The 17938-nt window shown below is 38.6% G+C and overlaps 1 protein-coding gene across 6 annotated transcripts in view; it reads left to right on the forward strand.

Moving 5' to 3' along the window:
- Positions 1 to 14077, forward strand: part of plce1 (phospholipase C, epsilon 1) — a 60600-nt gene extending 46523 nt beyond the window's left edge. For 3 of the 6 annotated variants that reach the window (XM_077739190.1, XM_077739191.1, XM_077739194.1), the window contains 16 exons: positions 433 to 591; positions 1033 to 1168; positions 1319 to 1360; positions 3401 to 3519; positions 3651 to 3768; positions 5939 to 6076; positions 6155 to 6454; positions 6530 to 6693; positions 7543 to 7804; positions 7882 to 8000; positions 8070 to 8198; positions 8268 to 8459; positions 9525 to 9698; positions 9769 to 9981; positions 11590 to 11701; positions 13232 to 14077. In XM_077739190.1, coding sequence (XP_077595316.1) covers positions 433 to 591; positions 1033 to 1168; positions 1319 to 1360; positions 3401 to 3519; positions 3651 to 3768; positions 5939 to 6076; positions 6155 to 6454; positions 6530 to 6693; positions 7543 to 7804; positions 7882 to 8000; positions 8070 to 8198; positions 8268 to 8459; positions 9525 to 9698; positions 9769 to 9981; positions 11590 to 11701; positions 13232 to 13413 — 2559 coding nt within the window. In that variant the 3' untranslated portion in view covers positions 13414 to 14077. Of the gene's footprint in view, positions 1 to 432; positions 592 to 1032; positions 1169 to 1318; positions 1361 to 3400; positions 3520 to 3650; positions 3769 to 5938; positions 6077 to 6154; positions 6455 to 6529; positions 6694 to 7542; positions 7805 to 7881; positions 8001 to 8069; positions 8199 to 8267; positions 8460 to 9524; positions 9699 to 9768; positions 9982 to 11589; positions 11795 to 13231 lie in introns of all 6 variants that reach the window. The other 3 variants (XM_077739193.1, XM_077739192.1, XM_077739195.1) reach the window with 3 other exon arrangements.
- Positions 14078 to 17938: the final 3861 nt, after the last annotated feature.

The following is a 17938-nucleotide window of genomic DNA, read 5'->3' on the forward strand; positions in this document are numbered from 1 at the left end:
CAAAATGAATAAAAAAGTCAAATATTTTACAATATATAACTAAAAATGAAAAGAGAATATTTACTATTCTCCATTTTTCATTGTTTTGAATGAAATCAAAAATAAAAAGGAGTATATTTACCAATAAACCTTTGTTCTTTTCTTTAACAAACTTGTATACATAAATAAAAAAAATATATATATATATATAAAAATACAATTTTCACTTTTTTTGAGACCTCTAATATCTTTGCACGTTCATTTGTCCCTACCAGTCAAAATAGATTGGACGTCTCACACTGCGAAATGCAGCCAAACGAGCAAAATATTTTTGATAATGGAATAAAAATACTCAAATTTCTACCCGTCCGTTCCTATGCCCTTTTATATTTTTTGGCAGTGGTGTTGCACACATGGCCAACATGTCCTTGTGTCTTCCATTGAAAATTTCAGACAGTGTTCGGTGAGCGTCTGGTGACACGCTTCCTCTTCGAGGGCGACTTCAGCGACGATCCTCACCTGCCGTCACCCCTGCAGCTCCGCGGAAGAATTCTGCTGAAAAACAAAAAGCTCAAAGCTCACCAGGCGCCAGTGGACATATTGAAACAGAAGGTAATAATAATAATAATAAGAAGAAGAATTGGACATAGGCTTTTTCGTCCTCATCAACAACAAAAGCCTAATTGTCATCATACCCAGAAACTGCGTATGACAAAATTGGTAGTGCTTCTCCATAAGGTGTGTTTTCTCTGCAAAAGACCCAAATTTGTGATCATTTCGGACTCGTAATTTCCCTATAAAAGGCTGAAGAAGGAGGAACAGGTTAGGCCAACAATGCCCCTAAACATAAATCAAGTTTTTGAGTCCTTTACTAACTGATTAGTTGTTGATTAGTCGGTTAGTAATTGTGGCAGACTTAGTTGGCAGATATAATAAAGGTGGTGGGTATTGGAAAATTATAATGGACCCAATGGGCAAAACAAGTTTAACACACTTGCCTAGTTTATTAATCAACTAATTCATTGTTGTTGTCGCTTGATTTCTTATTTTCAGGCTCACCAGTTGGCCCACTTGCAGGCCCAGGCGAGCAATGGCTCACCAGGAAACGCCTCGCCCGCAAGCCACGCAAACGAAGAAGAAGATGAGGATGAAGACGAGTATGACTATGACTACGAGTCGTTGTCTGATGGTGAGCTTGTGTTTTTTTTTTAAATTTGTTTCATTATTTTCTCTGACTTTTCGTCCATCTAGGCTCTCTCTAATTAATATATGTACTAGTTTTTAAAATCCTTCCTGTGTGTCTTTCCTACCTATTTTCCTTGACCTATTCCCCACTTAGCCGATGTCCTCAATGCCTCAACTGCCTCCTTTGGGCTGGAAGGTAAAATCTCTATGTGCGCCAGTGTTGCCTTAATATTCATTTTTGCAGTGGTAGCTGCACTTGGTACATCTAACCATTGTTGCCATTGTCATTATTCTGCTTTTGTAATCTACGCTACTGGTATCAAACTCATGGTCGGAGACCAAATCCGGTCTGTCACATCATTTTCTGTGGCCAGCTATATTTTTATTGTTTTTTTGTGATAGTTCTATCAGTGAGTTTAAAACATAAAATAGGAAAAAAATCATTTTTAAATGCATGTATGTGTGTGTGTATGTATATATATATATATATATATATATATATATATATATATATATATATATATATATATATATATATATATATATATATATATATATATATATATATATATATATATATATATAAATACACACACATACATATACATATGCACACACTTGTACATATACACACATGTACATAAATACACATACATATACACACACTTGTACATATATACACATATACATATAATATATCAGACATAGGCCTTGTCGTCATCATTGACTTGACAAAAAGCCTAGTAGTCATCATACCCTCAGCTGCGTATGACGAAATTGTATAGTGCTACACACACTTATACCTATACATATACACACATGTAAATATACATATACACACATGTACATATATCCACACACTTGTACAAATATACACATACATGTACATATATCCACACACTTGTACAAATATACACATACATGTACATATATCCACACACTTGTACAAATATACACATACATGTACATATACACATACATGTACATATATCCGCACACTTGTACAAATATACACAAACATGTACATATACACCCATGTACATATATCCACACACTTGTACAAATATACACATACATGTACATATACACACACTTGTACATATATACACATATACATGTACATATACATATACACACATGAACATATATACATATACACACATGTAAATATATACATATACATATACACATGTACATATATACACATACATGTACATATACATATACACATGTACATATATACACATACATGTACATATACATATACACATGTACATATATACACATACATGTACATATACATATACACATGTACATATATACACACATGTACATATACATATACACATGTACATATATACACACTTGTACAAATATACACATGTACATATACATATATACACACATATATATGTGTGTACCCTTAGATGTACTTTCTCTCCATGTTACCTCTCAATTATTTGGAGCATTGAGATTTGACCGCTAGTTGTATGCACAGCTTGTGTTTGCCTGCCTCACCACATTAACTACAACCATTTTGACTCTGGCTATAAAACTATTTACTAAATATAACTTCAAGAAGGTTAAGACTTTTCAAGTCAGTATTTTTAAAGCGGTACATTGTCAGGATACATTCTTGGTCTTCAACCAACACATCACCTCCCTTCTTCCCTACCCACTGCACACTGTTTTTTGTCTGTGACCTGGCCTCGTCAGGGAAACAAAACAAAACCATCTGCTTTCTCAGGCCCTCCGCTGCCCCCACCCCAGAAAAACGAGTGGGGAAACTACCCAATCTCGCTCCCAGCGTTGAATCTCACCCGATTCCTAAACAGCCCCCTCCCATAATCGGAAAATCCTTTCGGTTGTGGATATATATAAATATATATATATTTTTTTTACAAATAGATCGGACAGAATACTCATGTTGTGATGTCATTAACCCAAAGCAACTACTGTTGCATCAATGTAACCCTTCATTGGGAAATTGGTTGTTTTTAAAATACTTCAGATGTGGACATCACATTTTAAGTTATGTTGGCCATCATTTTTTACATTTTCCCATTTTTTTGCATGCCCGTATTTGACTGCTCTCATCTGATGTGCGCTTAACAGGACCAGGACTCACTTGAATCCTTGACAGAAACAGCATGTATTGTTGCTATTCTGTTCTAGTAGTCGTCCGCTTGATTTAGTATTGTTTGATGAATCGGAAAAACACGGCTTGCGTTCACAGATAACCTCCTGGAGGAAAAATTGGAAGGGAAGAACTCGACAGAAAAAGAGGAACAGCATGTCGATGACGCGCCCAAGCGGATGAAGAAGTCTGACAGCAGCACTCAGAATAAAGGAAAGGTTAGAGCACTTAAGCCGCAATTGGAAGTCGGTGTACATTATGTGCCCTCATTTTTCTTTTCTTTTTCACAGACAACTATTGCAGACTTTCGAAAACATACAGAATAATTTTGCTTGTCATCTCCCTCCAGGTGTTCGACATGGAGCTGGGCGAAGAGTTCTACCTCCCACAGAACAAGAAGGAGAGTCGGCAGATTGCTCAAGAACTTTCAGACCTCATCATTTACTGCCAAGCGGTCAAATTTCCAGGTCAGATGGTTTAAGAGTTATGACTTTTTTTTAACCAATTAACTTATTGGCGGAGATAAGTTTGAAAATTGTCCATTTTTGCCATTTTTTGCTTCATTTTCCCTCCCGCTTATCCTCACGAGGGCGGTGGGAGGTGCTGGAGCTTATCCAAGCCAAACTACAGTGGTACCTCAAGATACAAGCTTAATTTGTTCCGGGACTGAGCTCGTATGTCGATTTACTCATAACTCAAATGAACGTTTCCCATAGAAATGAAAAAACACCCAAAACAGGGTATTGAATTGGAAAAAAACATTTTTATTTGTTCTAATTCGCCATCTATTAATAAAGTAACAATTAAGTAGTGGTTTAATAGTACTAAAATTAATCTTTTATTGATTTCAATAGAGACGGACAGGGAGGGGGGGGTGCTTTTGCATGGCTCGTAACATAACAAATTTAGATAAATTTAGATAACAATGCAGACACACTCAAAAATAAGTTTAATCTAACCTTACACTGAACTTAATTCTATTTTTTTTTAAATTTTGATACCTTTCTTCTCCCGCGTTGGCTCGATTTGCCCCGCCTCCACCCTGTCAGATACAACCTATCGAGGGTTGTTTGCTTTTGCAAATTGCTCGTATGTTGGGGCACTCGTATGTCGAGGTACCACTGTTTAGGCACTAGGCAGGGGACACCCTGAAATGGTCGCCAGCCAATCGCAGGGCACAACTATCCACTCACACTGAATGAGTTAAATAATATCTCCCCAAAGTGCACATCCACTAGGACGATGAATCTTTCCCCCCCTTTGGGAAAGACATTCATAACAGCACAGACAGTAAAGTTTCACAGATTGAACTTGTGCTCATAAATTCAGCAACTTTATTCCTCTTCGCTGTTTATCTTCTATTTCTTATTGTACTTTTTTTCCTCTAACAACTGCCATCTTATAAACTACCCATGTTTCCAGCGCTCTTTGATTTTCTTAACCCGCATTTTGACAAAAAACAGCCGAGGCGAGCGGCTGTCTGCCGCCCTCATAAAACCTTTATGATCCTTTTTTTTAACAGTCGTACAAGCCAAGAAAGACATTATCCGTTAAGACCAATCATAAAAGTGATCCATTGCATAGTTAGTTTTTATTACACATCGGTGAAATATAACCAGGGATTATTCGTATGCTACCCAACACTCTTAATTTAAACTACCCACTGTTAAAAAAAAAGTGCACTAGAATAAGTTCTCCTTTACTTTTTAACCTTTCTTGTCTAAATGACAAAATTAGTCAGATACACTTGCCCTCAATCTCAATTTGTGAAAAATTGCTGCTAGACTTTTCAGTCAAAATGAATTGGACAATAATTCCCATCAATGGCAGTCAATAAATTAAAAATGACAACATTGGAGGTTGTCTACTCTTCTTCTTCTTAGCTCTATTTGTCAATTATCTGTCAGAATGTTTTTGAAGTCAATACCAATCAGAGTTGAAAACAGCAAATAATGTTGCCCACTCTTGTGCTAAAATGATGCCAGGCCTGATGATGCCTCAATCTAGCTGGATTGTGCATCTAATGTCGCCAATGGCAGCCAATGTGTTAAAAAAGGCTGAAATTCAAGTACGCCCACTCTTACTCTAACTTGAAGTCCAATAGGAAAACTTGAGGTAGCCTATTCTTGTCCAAAACACCTCATTTTGTGAATAATCTCTGCAAATCAGTTCAGAATCATTTAAAAGGGCAATCAGTTGAAAATCAGTTAAAAGGGCAATCATTTTAAAATCAGTTAAAAGGGCAATCAGTTCAAAATCAGTCAAAAGGGCAATCAGTTCAAAATCAGTCAAAAGGGCAATCAGTTCAAAATCACTTAAAAGGGCAATCAGTTCAAAATCAGTTAAAAGGGCAATCATTTTAAAATCAGTTAGAAGGACAATCAGTTCAAAATCAATTAAAAGGACAATCAGTTCAAAATCAATTAAAAGGGCAATCAGTTCAAAATCAGTCAAAAGGGCAATCAGTTCAAAATCAGTCAAAAGGGCAATCAGTTCAAAATCAGTCAAAAGGGCAATCAGTTCAAAATCAGTTAAAAGGGCAATCAGTTCAAAATGACAAAAAATGAGGTTGTTGGTTCACTCCGGGGCCAAAAAGTCTCTCTGAATAACCTTTGTGATTTACGGGACCCCACACAGGCTTGTCCACGCTGTCTCCATCCGGCTCAGGCAGGGGAAAGGACCGCGGAAAGACCAGGAAGTCCATATTTGGCACAACTCCAACCCGCTACAACGCCACGGGGGAGGTTGACGGACAGAATCGCCCGGCCAGGAAAGGTAAGCAACAAACTGATTCATCTACATTCAGTCGTTTCAAACTCTAGAGAAAAATATCATTCACTGCTCTACCTCAAGGTGGCGCCGAGCGGCTGAGCTGGGAGGATCAGCAGCAGCAGCAGACATCGGGGACGCTCAACCCACCAACATCGCTGAGTGCCATCATCCGCACTCCCAAATGCTACCACATCTCATCGGTGAACGAAAACGGCGCCAAGCGCTTGTGTCGACGTTACTCGCAAAAGCTCGTCCAGCACACGGCTTGCCAGCTGCTGCGCACGTACCCAGCCGCCACCCGCATCGACTCGGCCAACCCCAACCCGCTACTCTTCTGGTTGCACGGCATCCAGCTGGTAGCACTCAACTACCAGACCGACGGTTAGCCAAATCGGAGGAAAAACGTCCCGCGTGACCCATTGCGCCAACTTGAACACTTTCTTTTTTCGTCTGCAGATTTGCCCATGCAATTAAACACGGCATTATTCGAGGCTAACGGTGGCTGTGGCTATGTCCTGAAGCCCCCCGTGCTTTGGGACCGTAGTTGTCCTCTCTACCAGCAGTTCTCCCCTGCCGAAAGAGATGTGGAAGGAAGCAACCCGGCCGTCTACTCCATCACAGTGAGATTTACATTTTTTTCCCAGACAAATTCATTCATTTTCATGTGAAATGGAAGATTTCGATCCCAACTTCCTCTGTGGAGTTTGCATGTTCTCACAGGGCTTGCGTGGGTTTTCTCCGGGTACTCCCCTGTCCTCCCACATTCCAAAATTTGTACCAACCCTCTGAAAAAACACCAAAAACAGGATAGTGGATTGGAAAAACATTTTTATTTGTTCTAATTCACCATCTATTAACAAAGTAACAAATAACTAGTGGTTTAATTGTACTAAAATGTGTTTAATATAATTCAAATTAGACAGATTTCACGGAGGGTAGAAAGAGAGGGGGACAGAGTTAGGGGGGAGACTTTTTGCATGGCAACGTGCTCGTAACATAACAGAAACAAATTGAAATGAATTTGGATAACAATGCAGACACACTCAAAAATTTTATCTGACCTTACACTAAACTTAATTCTAATTTTTATTTAACATTTTGATATCTTTCTTCTCCCGGTTGGCTTTATTTGCCCCACCTCCAACCTGACCTTCCGATGCAACCTATCGAGGGTTGTTTGTTTTTGTATTACCTTCAAAATATTCCAAAAATGATCCACACAAATATCCTCACAATAGGATATCGCACGACCACTTACCAACGAGAAGTAGTATATACTCCGTTTGCACCGACTAACGGGAAAAAAAACACTTAAAAAAATGCAACGCTCCGCCCAGTGCTCATAGAGACATTACACGAGGTGCCCGTAGTTGATTGGGATCGGCTCCAGCACCACCCACGACACTCGTGAGAATAATCGGTACAGAAAATGAATGATATCATCAGTGCTACTTCTGGTTTTCCTTCAGATCCTGTCAGGTCAGAACGTGTGCCCGGCTAATGGGTCTGGTAGCCCGTGCGTGGAAGTGGACATCCTGGGCATGGCGGGCGATAGTTGCCACTTCCGCACTAAACCCATCCACCGCAACACGCTCAATCCCATGTGGAGTGAACACTTCCAATTCAGCGTGCACTTTGAGGATCTGTGCTTCCTACGTCTGGCCGTGGTGGAGAACAACAGCTCACAGACCACCGCACAGAGGACTCTACCCCTCAGGGCACTCAAATCAGGTGCGGTCCCGTTGCGGCGCCATCGGCCAGCGCCGTCCCACTCCGGCTCACGCTCTCGTGGCGCCGTTTGACCTCAGGTTACAGACACGTGCAGTTAAGGACTCAACACAACGAGGCCATGGAAGTGTCCAGCTTGTTCATCTACAGCAAGCGGGTGGAAGAAACTCCAGCAGGGGGCGCTTGTCCTTCATCGCAAGTGAGATGCGGAGAAATTGGAATATGTTTTGGCTTAGAAATATGACACATTGTGTTTCTTTCTCTTAAGTTGTTTAGTCCTGAAGAGAAGCACATGTCCCAACATCACAGAGTGACAGTACACGGCACCCCCGGATCGGAACCGTTCACACTCTTCTCTGTCACAGAACACACGACGAGCAAACAATTATTAGAAAAGGTGAGTACCATTTTTAAATCGTGTCATCGTTTCACTATTTCTAATCTCACAGCTACTGGCTCTTCCTAGATTTCTGAGGGCAACCAGGCCGATTACTTCCTATGCGAGGAGAAGCTTCTCTTGTCCAAGGAGCGGGGTGAGGTCAAGCGCTGCGCTCAGCGGAGGCCCCTCGCCCCTGAGGAGGTGCTGGTACGGGTGGTCTCGGGATGGGACACCGAGGACGGCTATGTGGGGAGGATCTGCCTCCAAACCAAAGAAGAGGTACCAACCCACACACGCATATAAGTCGATAACTTAGAGTATGGCTCCCTCTTGTGTTTCCCAGTGCATAATATCTCTACTAATAATTGTTCAGTAGAGATATGGAGTTTGCATGTTCTCTTGCGTGGGTTTTCTCTGGGTACTCCGGTTTCCTCCCACATTCTAATAAAAAAACATGCATCGTTAGCTGATTGGACACTATAAATTGCCCCTAGGTATGACTGGGATTGGCTCCAACCACCAATTCAGGTTGTCCTCTGTAGTTTGTTGGGATAGGCTCCAGCACCCCCTGCAACCCTTGTAATGATAAGTGGTATGGAAAATGAAGAAGAAATGAATAGTTTGTATTATTAATAATGATAGGTAGCAATAATTATCGCTATATTGTAATAATACTAGTTGTACATGCATAAACAAGTAACGCTGATAAATATTATAAATGGGTTTATTTTACATTTACTTTAATAATTAACCCTTTATATGGCATAAAAGGATGAGCGAATATTATTATATTTTTTTACTATCACTTATTATTGTTTTTTTTCTTTATTCTTTTCGTGAAGAGAGAAATATTTAATAAAAAAATCTAATGAACTAAATTTAAAAAAGACAACAATTAAAATGAAGCTAAAATAAAATACATTTTTTGTGCCTGTCACTGAAAACAACATATCTCCAATTCATTTAACCTGAATGGCTGTCACTGTGCAGTCATTGAGTTCATATGAAATATTCCTATAATTATTTTAATGAATGTTATATTTTTGATAAATATAATCCCTTCAATAACAAGATCGTTTTCTAAAAATTCTCATTTAATAACAATATTGTTATACAAATATGAATAAACATTTGAAATATAAACAGACAATTTTTACAAAACATACAAATTTGCAGTGTAAAAAAATAAGGGAATATTTACATTTATTGTGCTAAACAGCCAATTCATTTTGAGCCGAACATTTGTTTATTTGTCCCTCCCCGTCAAAATGGATTGAATTTCTTGTTCCATGGAGTTAAATGACTTCAAAAATGACATAGATCAAATCTGTGTTCTCATATCAGAATCTAAACGAGAAGAACACAGTGACAGAACGTGAGGAAGAGCTCTCCACTGTGGGAAGCAGTAGCGGAGATGAAGAAATGTTCTTGGTTCAAGTCCATGAAGTGTCACCAGAGCAACCTCACACAGTCATCAAAGTGCCACGTTACAGTTCTGCGCAGGACATCATACAACAAGTGAGGAATCTTAGGAAGCATACCACTATTTTTTAGAAACTTCTGAACCTGTGTTCTCCCTTTTTTCTAGACTCTAACCAAGGCCAAGTACTCGTACAGCATTGTGTCCAACCCCAATCCCAGCGACTACGTCCTCATGGAGGAGGTTGGCAAGGATGCTGGCTCCAAGAAGTCATCTGGCACCAAACCTACTCAGCGTGTTCTCCTGGATCACGAGTGCGTGTATCATGCACAGAGTCGCTGGAAGGGTGCTGGGAAGTTTATTCTGAAACTCAAAGAACAGGTAGTTCTGCTTTTTACCTACTTTGAACTTTCAGTGCCATTGATGATGTTAGACGTTCAATTATGGGGTTGGGGTTAGGGGGTTAGGGTTAAGGTTGGGGTTAGGGTTAAGGTTGAGGTTAGGGGGTTAGGGTTAGGGTTAAGGTTGGGGTTAGGGTGTTAGGGTTAGGGTGTTAGGCTTAGGGTGTTAGGGTTAGGGTGTTAGGGTGTTAGGGTTAGGGTGTTAGGGTGTTAGGGTTAGGGTGTTAGGGTTAGGGTGTTAGGGTTAGGGTGTTAGGGTTAGGGTGTTAGGGTTAGGGTGTTAGGGTTAGGGTGTTAGGGTTAGGGTGTTAGGGTTAGGGTGTTAGGGTTAGGGTGTTAGGGTTAGGGTGTTAGGGTTAGGGTGTTAGGGTTAGGGTGTTAGGGTTAGGGTGTTAGGGTTAGGGTGTTAGGGTTAGGGTGTTAGGGTTAGGGTGTTAGGGTTAGGGTGTTAGGGTTAGGGTGTTAGGGTTAGGGTGTTAGGGTTAGGGTGTTAGGGTTAGGGTGTTAGGGTTAGGGTGTTAGGGTTAGGGTGTTAGGGTGTTAGGGTTAGGGTGTTAGGGTGTTAGGGTGTTAGGGTTAGGGTGTTAGGGTTAGGGTGTTAGGGTTAGGGTGTTAGGGTTAGGGTGTTAGGGTTAGGGTGTTAGGGTTAGGGTGTTAGGGTTAGGGTGTTAGGGTTAGGGTGTTAGGGTTAGGGTGTTAGGGTTAGGGTGTTAGGGTTAGGGTGTTAGGGTTAGGGTGTTAGGGTTAGGGTGTTAGGGTTAGGGTGTTAGGGTTAGGGTGTTAGGGTTAGGGTGTTAGGGTTAGGGTGTTAGGGTTAGGGTGTTAGGGTTAGGGTGTTAGGGTTAGGGTGTTAGGGTTAGGGTGTTAGGGTTAGGGTGTTAGGGTTAGGGTGTTAGGGTTAGGGTGTTAGGGTTAGGGTGTTAGGGTTAGGGTGTTAGGGTTAGGGTGTTAGGGTTAGGGTGTTAGGGTTAGGGTGTTAGGGTTAGGGTGTTAGGGTTAGGGTGTTAGGGTTAGGGTGTTAGGGTTAGGGTGTTAGGGTGTTAGGGTTAGGGTGTTAGGGTTAGGGTGTTAGGGTTAGGGTGTTAGGGTTAGGGTGTTAGGGTTAGGGTGTTAGGGTTAGGGTGTTAGGGTTAGGGTGTTAGGGTTAGGGTGTTAGGGTTAGGGTGTTAGGGTTAGGGTGTTAGGGTTAGGGTGTTAGGGTTAGGGTGTTAGGGTTAGGGTGTTAGGGTTAGGGTGTTAGGGTGTTAGGGTGTTAGGGTTAGGGTGTTAGGGTTAGGGTGTTAGGGTGTTAGGGTTAGGGTGTTAGGGTTAGGGTGTTAGGGTTAGGGTGTTAGGGTTAGGGTGTTAGGGTTAGGGTGTTAGGGTTAGGGTGTTAGGGTTAGGGTGTTAGGGTTAAGGTTAAGGTTGGGGTTAGGGTTCAGGTTAGGGATTAGGGTTTGGGGTTAGGGATTGGGGTTAGGGATTGGGGTTAGGGTTAAGGATGCTTTACAAACCCTGATCAGATGTCCATTGCTGTCAATGGCAGCCAACAAGTTAAAGCACTTTGGCGTAAAATGAAGACTAAAGCTTGAATCTTTTTGCGGGATAGATGGCACGGGAGGATAAGAAGAAGGTGATATCATTCGCCAGCGAGCTAAAAAAGTTGACTAGTCGCGGCCGCACCATGGCGACGGGCACGGCGGCTGAAGGCTCCGCCCACAGTAAGGACGAGAGAGCGGCATGCTGCGTGGCACTCACTGAGCTAAATGAGTGAGATTGTGCGCTGTTCTGTGCATGGCGACCACGGGACGGAGGTATTGTAACCATATTAACACAATCAATCATTGACAAAGTTTCGTGTGCAATGATGAAGTGTTCATTGTACGTCTGTTTAACTTTTACATATTCTTTGAGTGAATATTGTGCAGGAATCTTGCAATGAATACTGAATATATTTGTGAGGATGCTTTACAAAGCAAAGTAGGAGTATTCCTGTCCCAATTCACAAAGTTTCACAAAATCATTCAAAAATTACTGATAGCAAATTTTCTAATCTAGAAGCATGTACGTACATAATTAGAACATTCATTAAATCAATGTGCACAAAAGTGTTGGAAAAAATATGCATTTTAAGTACAATTTGACCAAAAACTTTCTAATTCGGATCTTGTTTTTGTGAATTGGAACAGTAATTTGCTTATGAAAGGGTTTGTAACTTGAAATGTTTGCATGTAGAAGCATCAGTAAGTAGAGGAACCAATGTATTTGTGATATCATTTTGGCATTACAGTGGTACCTCGAGATATGAGCTTAATGCGTTCTGGGACTGAGCTCGTATGTCGATTTTCTCGTAACTCAAACAAATGTTTCCCATAGAAATGAACTAAAACCAAACTAATTCGTCCCAACCCTCTGAAAATACACCCAAAACAAGGTATTGGATTTTAAGAACATTTTTATTTGTTCTAATCCGCCATCTATTAACAAAGTAACAAATAACTAATGGTTTAATAGTACTAAGATTTCAATAAAGGCAGAGAGACGGACAGGGGAGGTTAGGGGGGACTTTGCACGGCAACGCGCTCGTAACATAACATACAAATTTAAATGTACCTGGATTATGATGCAAACACACAATTAATTTAATCTAACCTGACACTAAACTTAATTTCTAATTTTGTTTGAAATTTTGATACCTTTCTTCTCCCGGGTTGGCTCTATTTGCCCCGCCTCCAGATGCAACCTATCGAGGGTTGTTTGCTTTTGTTTTCCCTTCAAAATATTCTGAAAATGATGCACACAAATGTCCTCACAATAGAATAACGCACAACCACTTGCAAACGAGTAGTAGTATATACTCCTTGTATTAGCGATCGCTCCGCCATTCGCACTGACTAACCGGGGGGGAAAAAAACAGAAAAAAATGCAATGCTCCGCCCAGTGCTCGCAGAGACATTAGACAAGGGAGTTGGGCGGAGAGAGAGAGAGACAGTGGCCATGATGTTCTTATGAGCAGCCTCTCACGTCCGCTGTCTGCTCATATATCAAAACTTGTCTCGTACCTCAAGATAAATATTTGCTCAAAATGTTACTCGTATCTCAAATTGCTCGTATGTCGGGGCACTCGTATGTCGAGGTACCACTGTATAAGGAATGAGAAGTGTGTTTCAACATTTGCCTGCCACTCTATAACCATCTTACATAACCTACATTGAAAACTATCTCTCATCAACATTGATCAACCTTTTCAGGGTACCCATGTATGAAGGGCTGGTTGGAAGAGAGAAAGTTCGCCATGGGGTACCTCCAGCAGACATCGTTGTCGTCAAGTAGGGGGCAGCAAAAACTTGACGCCTGGCCCGCCTCCTCTCTCGGCCCTCCTGCCGCCGAATGGAAGCGTCACATCCTTCAAAACTGGAAAATCTATAAATGACACCCGTCGAAGCACGGAAATCGTTTTTGCCCCACCCCTTCTTTCTTAAAGGGCCGCACACTGAGCGAAACTAACGAAAAAGCGGCGCTTCGCATCCGATTCTTGAGGGTGACGGAGCTCCAAGATGAAGAAGAAATGTGAGTAGATAAGTGACTTTACTTCCTGTAATGGAAGAGCACATTTTGGGCAGCTAAAGGGACAAATGTTTTGAAAAATCGGCATTTTAAGGAAAAGAATGAAACGAAGTGTTGCATTCAAGGTGGTTTGTCGTAATAGTTTTTTTTGATGTTACTGACAAGTGGAGAATTTTTGTTCGCCCAAAATGTAGCATTTTTTTTCTTTTTATAGTTCTGGTACTTCACTGGCAGAAACACTAACTCCCAAGGCGAGGGTGGCTTTTTTATTTTTATTTTATTATTATTCTGCTGTGAATTTATAGGCGGCCAATTAGTTATTAGTTAATTTTTTTTTAATAAATACAAAGTTGTAGGGCAGTTTTAGGGTTAAACCTAACGAGAAAGGCCGAGTTAAGGTCTTAAACCGCTTGATGTCTGAATTTACATTTAAAATATATTCATCAAAAACCATTCTGATCATACATTAAATGTGTTAATAAATTTTAAATCCTAAAAATATGAATGGATTAAATATAGTGTTACATCCAAATTCTATAATAAAAAAAAATAAATTTAAGATAAAGATACTTTTAGATTATAATAGAAAAGGAATCATCTATTAATAAATTAAAAATAAATATTCCCTCAAATATTTTTTCTTTTATCTTAAAATCAGATTTTATTCATATTTTTCATTTTTTTGGTCTTTTTTTACTATTTTTTTAACTAGCTTTTCATTTTTATTTTATATGTTTAATATCCATGTATTCTGCTACTGTTTTACACAATGTTTATTTGTTAAATGTGAATTCAGACACCAAGCATTTTAAACAGCATTTTGCACTTTTTTTCCTGAAAAGTATGATTTCTTGCATTGATTTTTTGAGAGGACTGAATGTGATTGGACAGTTAAATAGCTTGTCCTATTTCTTTCTTTACATTTCAGCCTAGTTTAAACGTTGGATTTTTCCATTATGAGATGTTTCTTTTTCAGAATTTACGATTGATTCGTATTGGTAATGATTGAAGTGGCAAATATTGATAACTTCATGGATGCCATTGACAGCCATAGATGTCCATTAAATTGGACTGGGAGGGAAAAATGAGTGAAAATAATGGATTCGGAAAGGTAACACATTTTTAAATTAAATAATAATATTAAAGACAATTAAAATATAAATAAACACCATTTTTAAAATGTTAAAATATTCTCTTACTTTTTAATATATGTAAAAATCTTTATTTTTTAACCTAAAAACCTATTATTATTTAAAACCTAAAAGAAAAACAACAACAACAAATAGTCTTGTTTGTCTATTATTTTTTGTTCCTAATAATTATAATATAAACACCATTTTCAAAATGTTACAATATTAATTAACTTTTTAATATATATGTCAAAATCTTTATTTTTTAAAACCTAAAAGAAAAACAACAACAACAAAAAGTCTTGTTTGTCTATTATTTTTGTTCCTAATAATTATAATATAAACACCATTTTCAAAATGTTAAAATATTAACTAACTTTTTAATATATATGTCAAAATCGTTCTTATTTGAAACCTAAAAGAAAAACAACAACAACAAATAGTCTTGTCTATTATTTTTTTGTTCCTAATAATTATAATATAAATAAACTTTATTTTCAAAATGTTAAAATATTCACTTACTTTTTAATACATATGTGAAAATCTTTATTTTTTTTTTGGAAACTTAAAAGAAAAACAACAACTGCAACTAATCTTGTTTGTCTATTCTTTTTAGTTCCTATCATTGTTAGCCCTCCCAGATTGGACGTCTATTGCCGTCATTGGCATTGAATGAGTTAAAGGTATATATGGCGCTACTTTTAACATTCAGATTATAGACTTATGATATATTTATTAGTGGACTAGAAAAAAAGAGTAAAAATACACTAAAATATATTAACACTAGATTTTCAATTTTTATTCACATTCCGACTTGAATTGCATTTTTAAATATTAGAATTAAGAGGAGTCGTTATTCATTTATGTGAAGAATGGACAAAATTATGTGAAATTTATTTTGGTCATTGTTGAATAAGATTTTTTTTTTTACTAAATCTTACATAAATTCAATTTTTTTCTGAATGAAAACAAAATTCTTGATGCCTGAATTTACATTTAAATACAAAAAGCATTGGAGGAATCCATTAAAAAAAACTGTTAATTACAAAAACGAGAGAAAAATTCAACTAAAAATGTAAAACTCTTAATTAAAAATTATTTTAAATAATAAAATACATATAGGATAAATTGTTAAAAAAATAAGAATAAAAAACTTATTAGAAATTTAATTAGATTTCCCTATTTCAAAGTTTTTATTTAGTTTGAGGATTTTCTATACTTAGTATTTTTTTCATAACAATTTTGCATAAACTATTAATATATTCCTCCAACTCTTTATGTATATTTGTTAACTCTTTGGCTGCCATTGGGGAATTAAACGTCCAATCTATTGGAATTTTTTTCAAAGGGATTGGACATCTACTCTTGACAAACTCATTTCAATTCACAGGACAATAATGATTGGACACCACATGGATTGGACGTCTAGTATAGTCAATGGCACTTAAAGAGTTAATGTATATTCAGGCATTATTTAACTAAACAGCAAGTGTTGCAATTTCTTGTTTTCAACTCTTATTTCCCCTGAATGTATTTTTTTGTATCATATTTGAGACAGATGTTATTTATTTGATGGTAAAAGCCCTGGTCGGCATTTAACTGTATGTGTTTTATGTGACAATTTTAATTTATTTGAACATAATGCGAAAACTGAGATTGTCTGAGTGAATGGTTTCAATTGTGACAGATTGACTTATTTCTGTTTAGGAATTTCAATAAATTCCCTTTTTTTCTTGTCAAGATGACAAAATAACACTGTTTTAGAATATTTTAGTCATGTATTGATGTATTTTTTTTAGCGTTGACTTCATTGACGTCGCTGTTACTTGAATTTTTTTTAGTGGATGGATATTTGTGGAATTGTTGTGTGGTGGGATAATAAAATTACAATATGCTCATGTTTTCCCTTAGTTGTTTCCAGATATTTGTAGTCAAGACCTTCCAAAAATTACTGAAAGAAGTGTGGCCTAGAGGTTAACTCACCTGCCTCTTGTCTGGGAGACCTGGGTTCGATTCCCAGTTAGGACACATTTTCACTTAGTTGTTTCTGTGGACTTGAAGTCAAGACACTCAAATGATTACTAAGGAAAGTGTAGTCACTTGGTTGGCGCAGAGGTTAGTTCACTGGACTCCCGTCTGGGAGACCTGGGTTCGATTCCCGGTTTGGACACTTTTTCACTTAGTTGTTTCTGTGGACTTCTTCTGTAAATACTCAAATGATTACAAAGAAAAGTGTAGTCACTTGGTTGGCGCAGAGGTTAGATCACTGGACTCCCGTCTGGGAGACCTGGGTTCGATTCCCGCTGCCGTCGTTTGGCTGAAAATACTTGGAAAGAAGAACTGGTCAATGGAATAAGAAGAAGGGGAAAAAAAAAAGAAAAAACTTTTTAATTTATATTAAACACTTAGTCATACTTTTCAGCAAAAGGTTATATTCCGAACTGCCTTCGGCAGTTCGGAAGACACTTGAAGGACCTGTCTGTGCGAAAGGCGTTCTCGGGTCGGCCTTCGGCCGACCCTCGACCGCTTGCTTGGTCAGTCAACCGCCGACACCGGGAAGCGAACTCACGTTCTCTCCGTGCAAAGGCGAGTGTGCAACCCACTACACCAACTCGTGCCCCACTTATACATAGGTGTTGAAACGTTTTATCCTTGGAAATGGGTGTAAACACTTAGTCATTTTTTTGACTAAATGTTTCATCCACCACTGAATACTTATTTAGTTAGACACTTAGACATTAGAACTTATTCTTTTAACTGAATAACATTGGGAAAATCTTTGCCTGCACTGGGATTTGAACCCAGGTCCTCAGGTGTGGGAGACTGATGACTTAACCACTGGGCCACCACCCTGTGAAAGAAAGTAGTAGTACTTGTAAATTTATCTCATTCATTTACCTGAATAATATTGGGAAAATCTTTGCATGCACTTGGATTTGAACCCAGGACCACAGAGGTGAGAGACTGATGACTTATCCACTGGGCCACCACCCTATGAAATTAAATGGCTGTACTTATACTCTCATCTCTTTCATTTACCTGAATAATATTTGGAAAATCTTTGCAAGCGCTGGGATTTGAACCCAGTACCACACAGGTGGTAAACTGATGACTTATCCACTGGGCCACCACCCTATGAAAGTAAGTGGTAGTACTTATACTCTCATCACTTTCATTTACCTGAATAGTAGTGGGAAAATCTTTGATTTTGGATGGGTTTGAACCCAGGACCAAAGAGGTAGTAGACTGATGACTTATCCA

Source organism: Stigmatopora nigra, chromosome 18 (genome assembly GCF_051989575.1).
Source record: "Stigmatopora nigra isolate UIUO_SnigA chromosome 18, RoL_Snig_1.1, whole genome shotgun sequence".
Lineage (NCBI taxonomy): Eukaryota > Metazoa > Chordata > Actinopteri > Syngnathiformes > Syngnathidae > Stigmatopora > Stigmatopora nigra.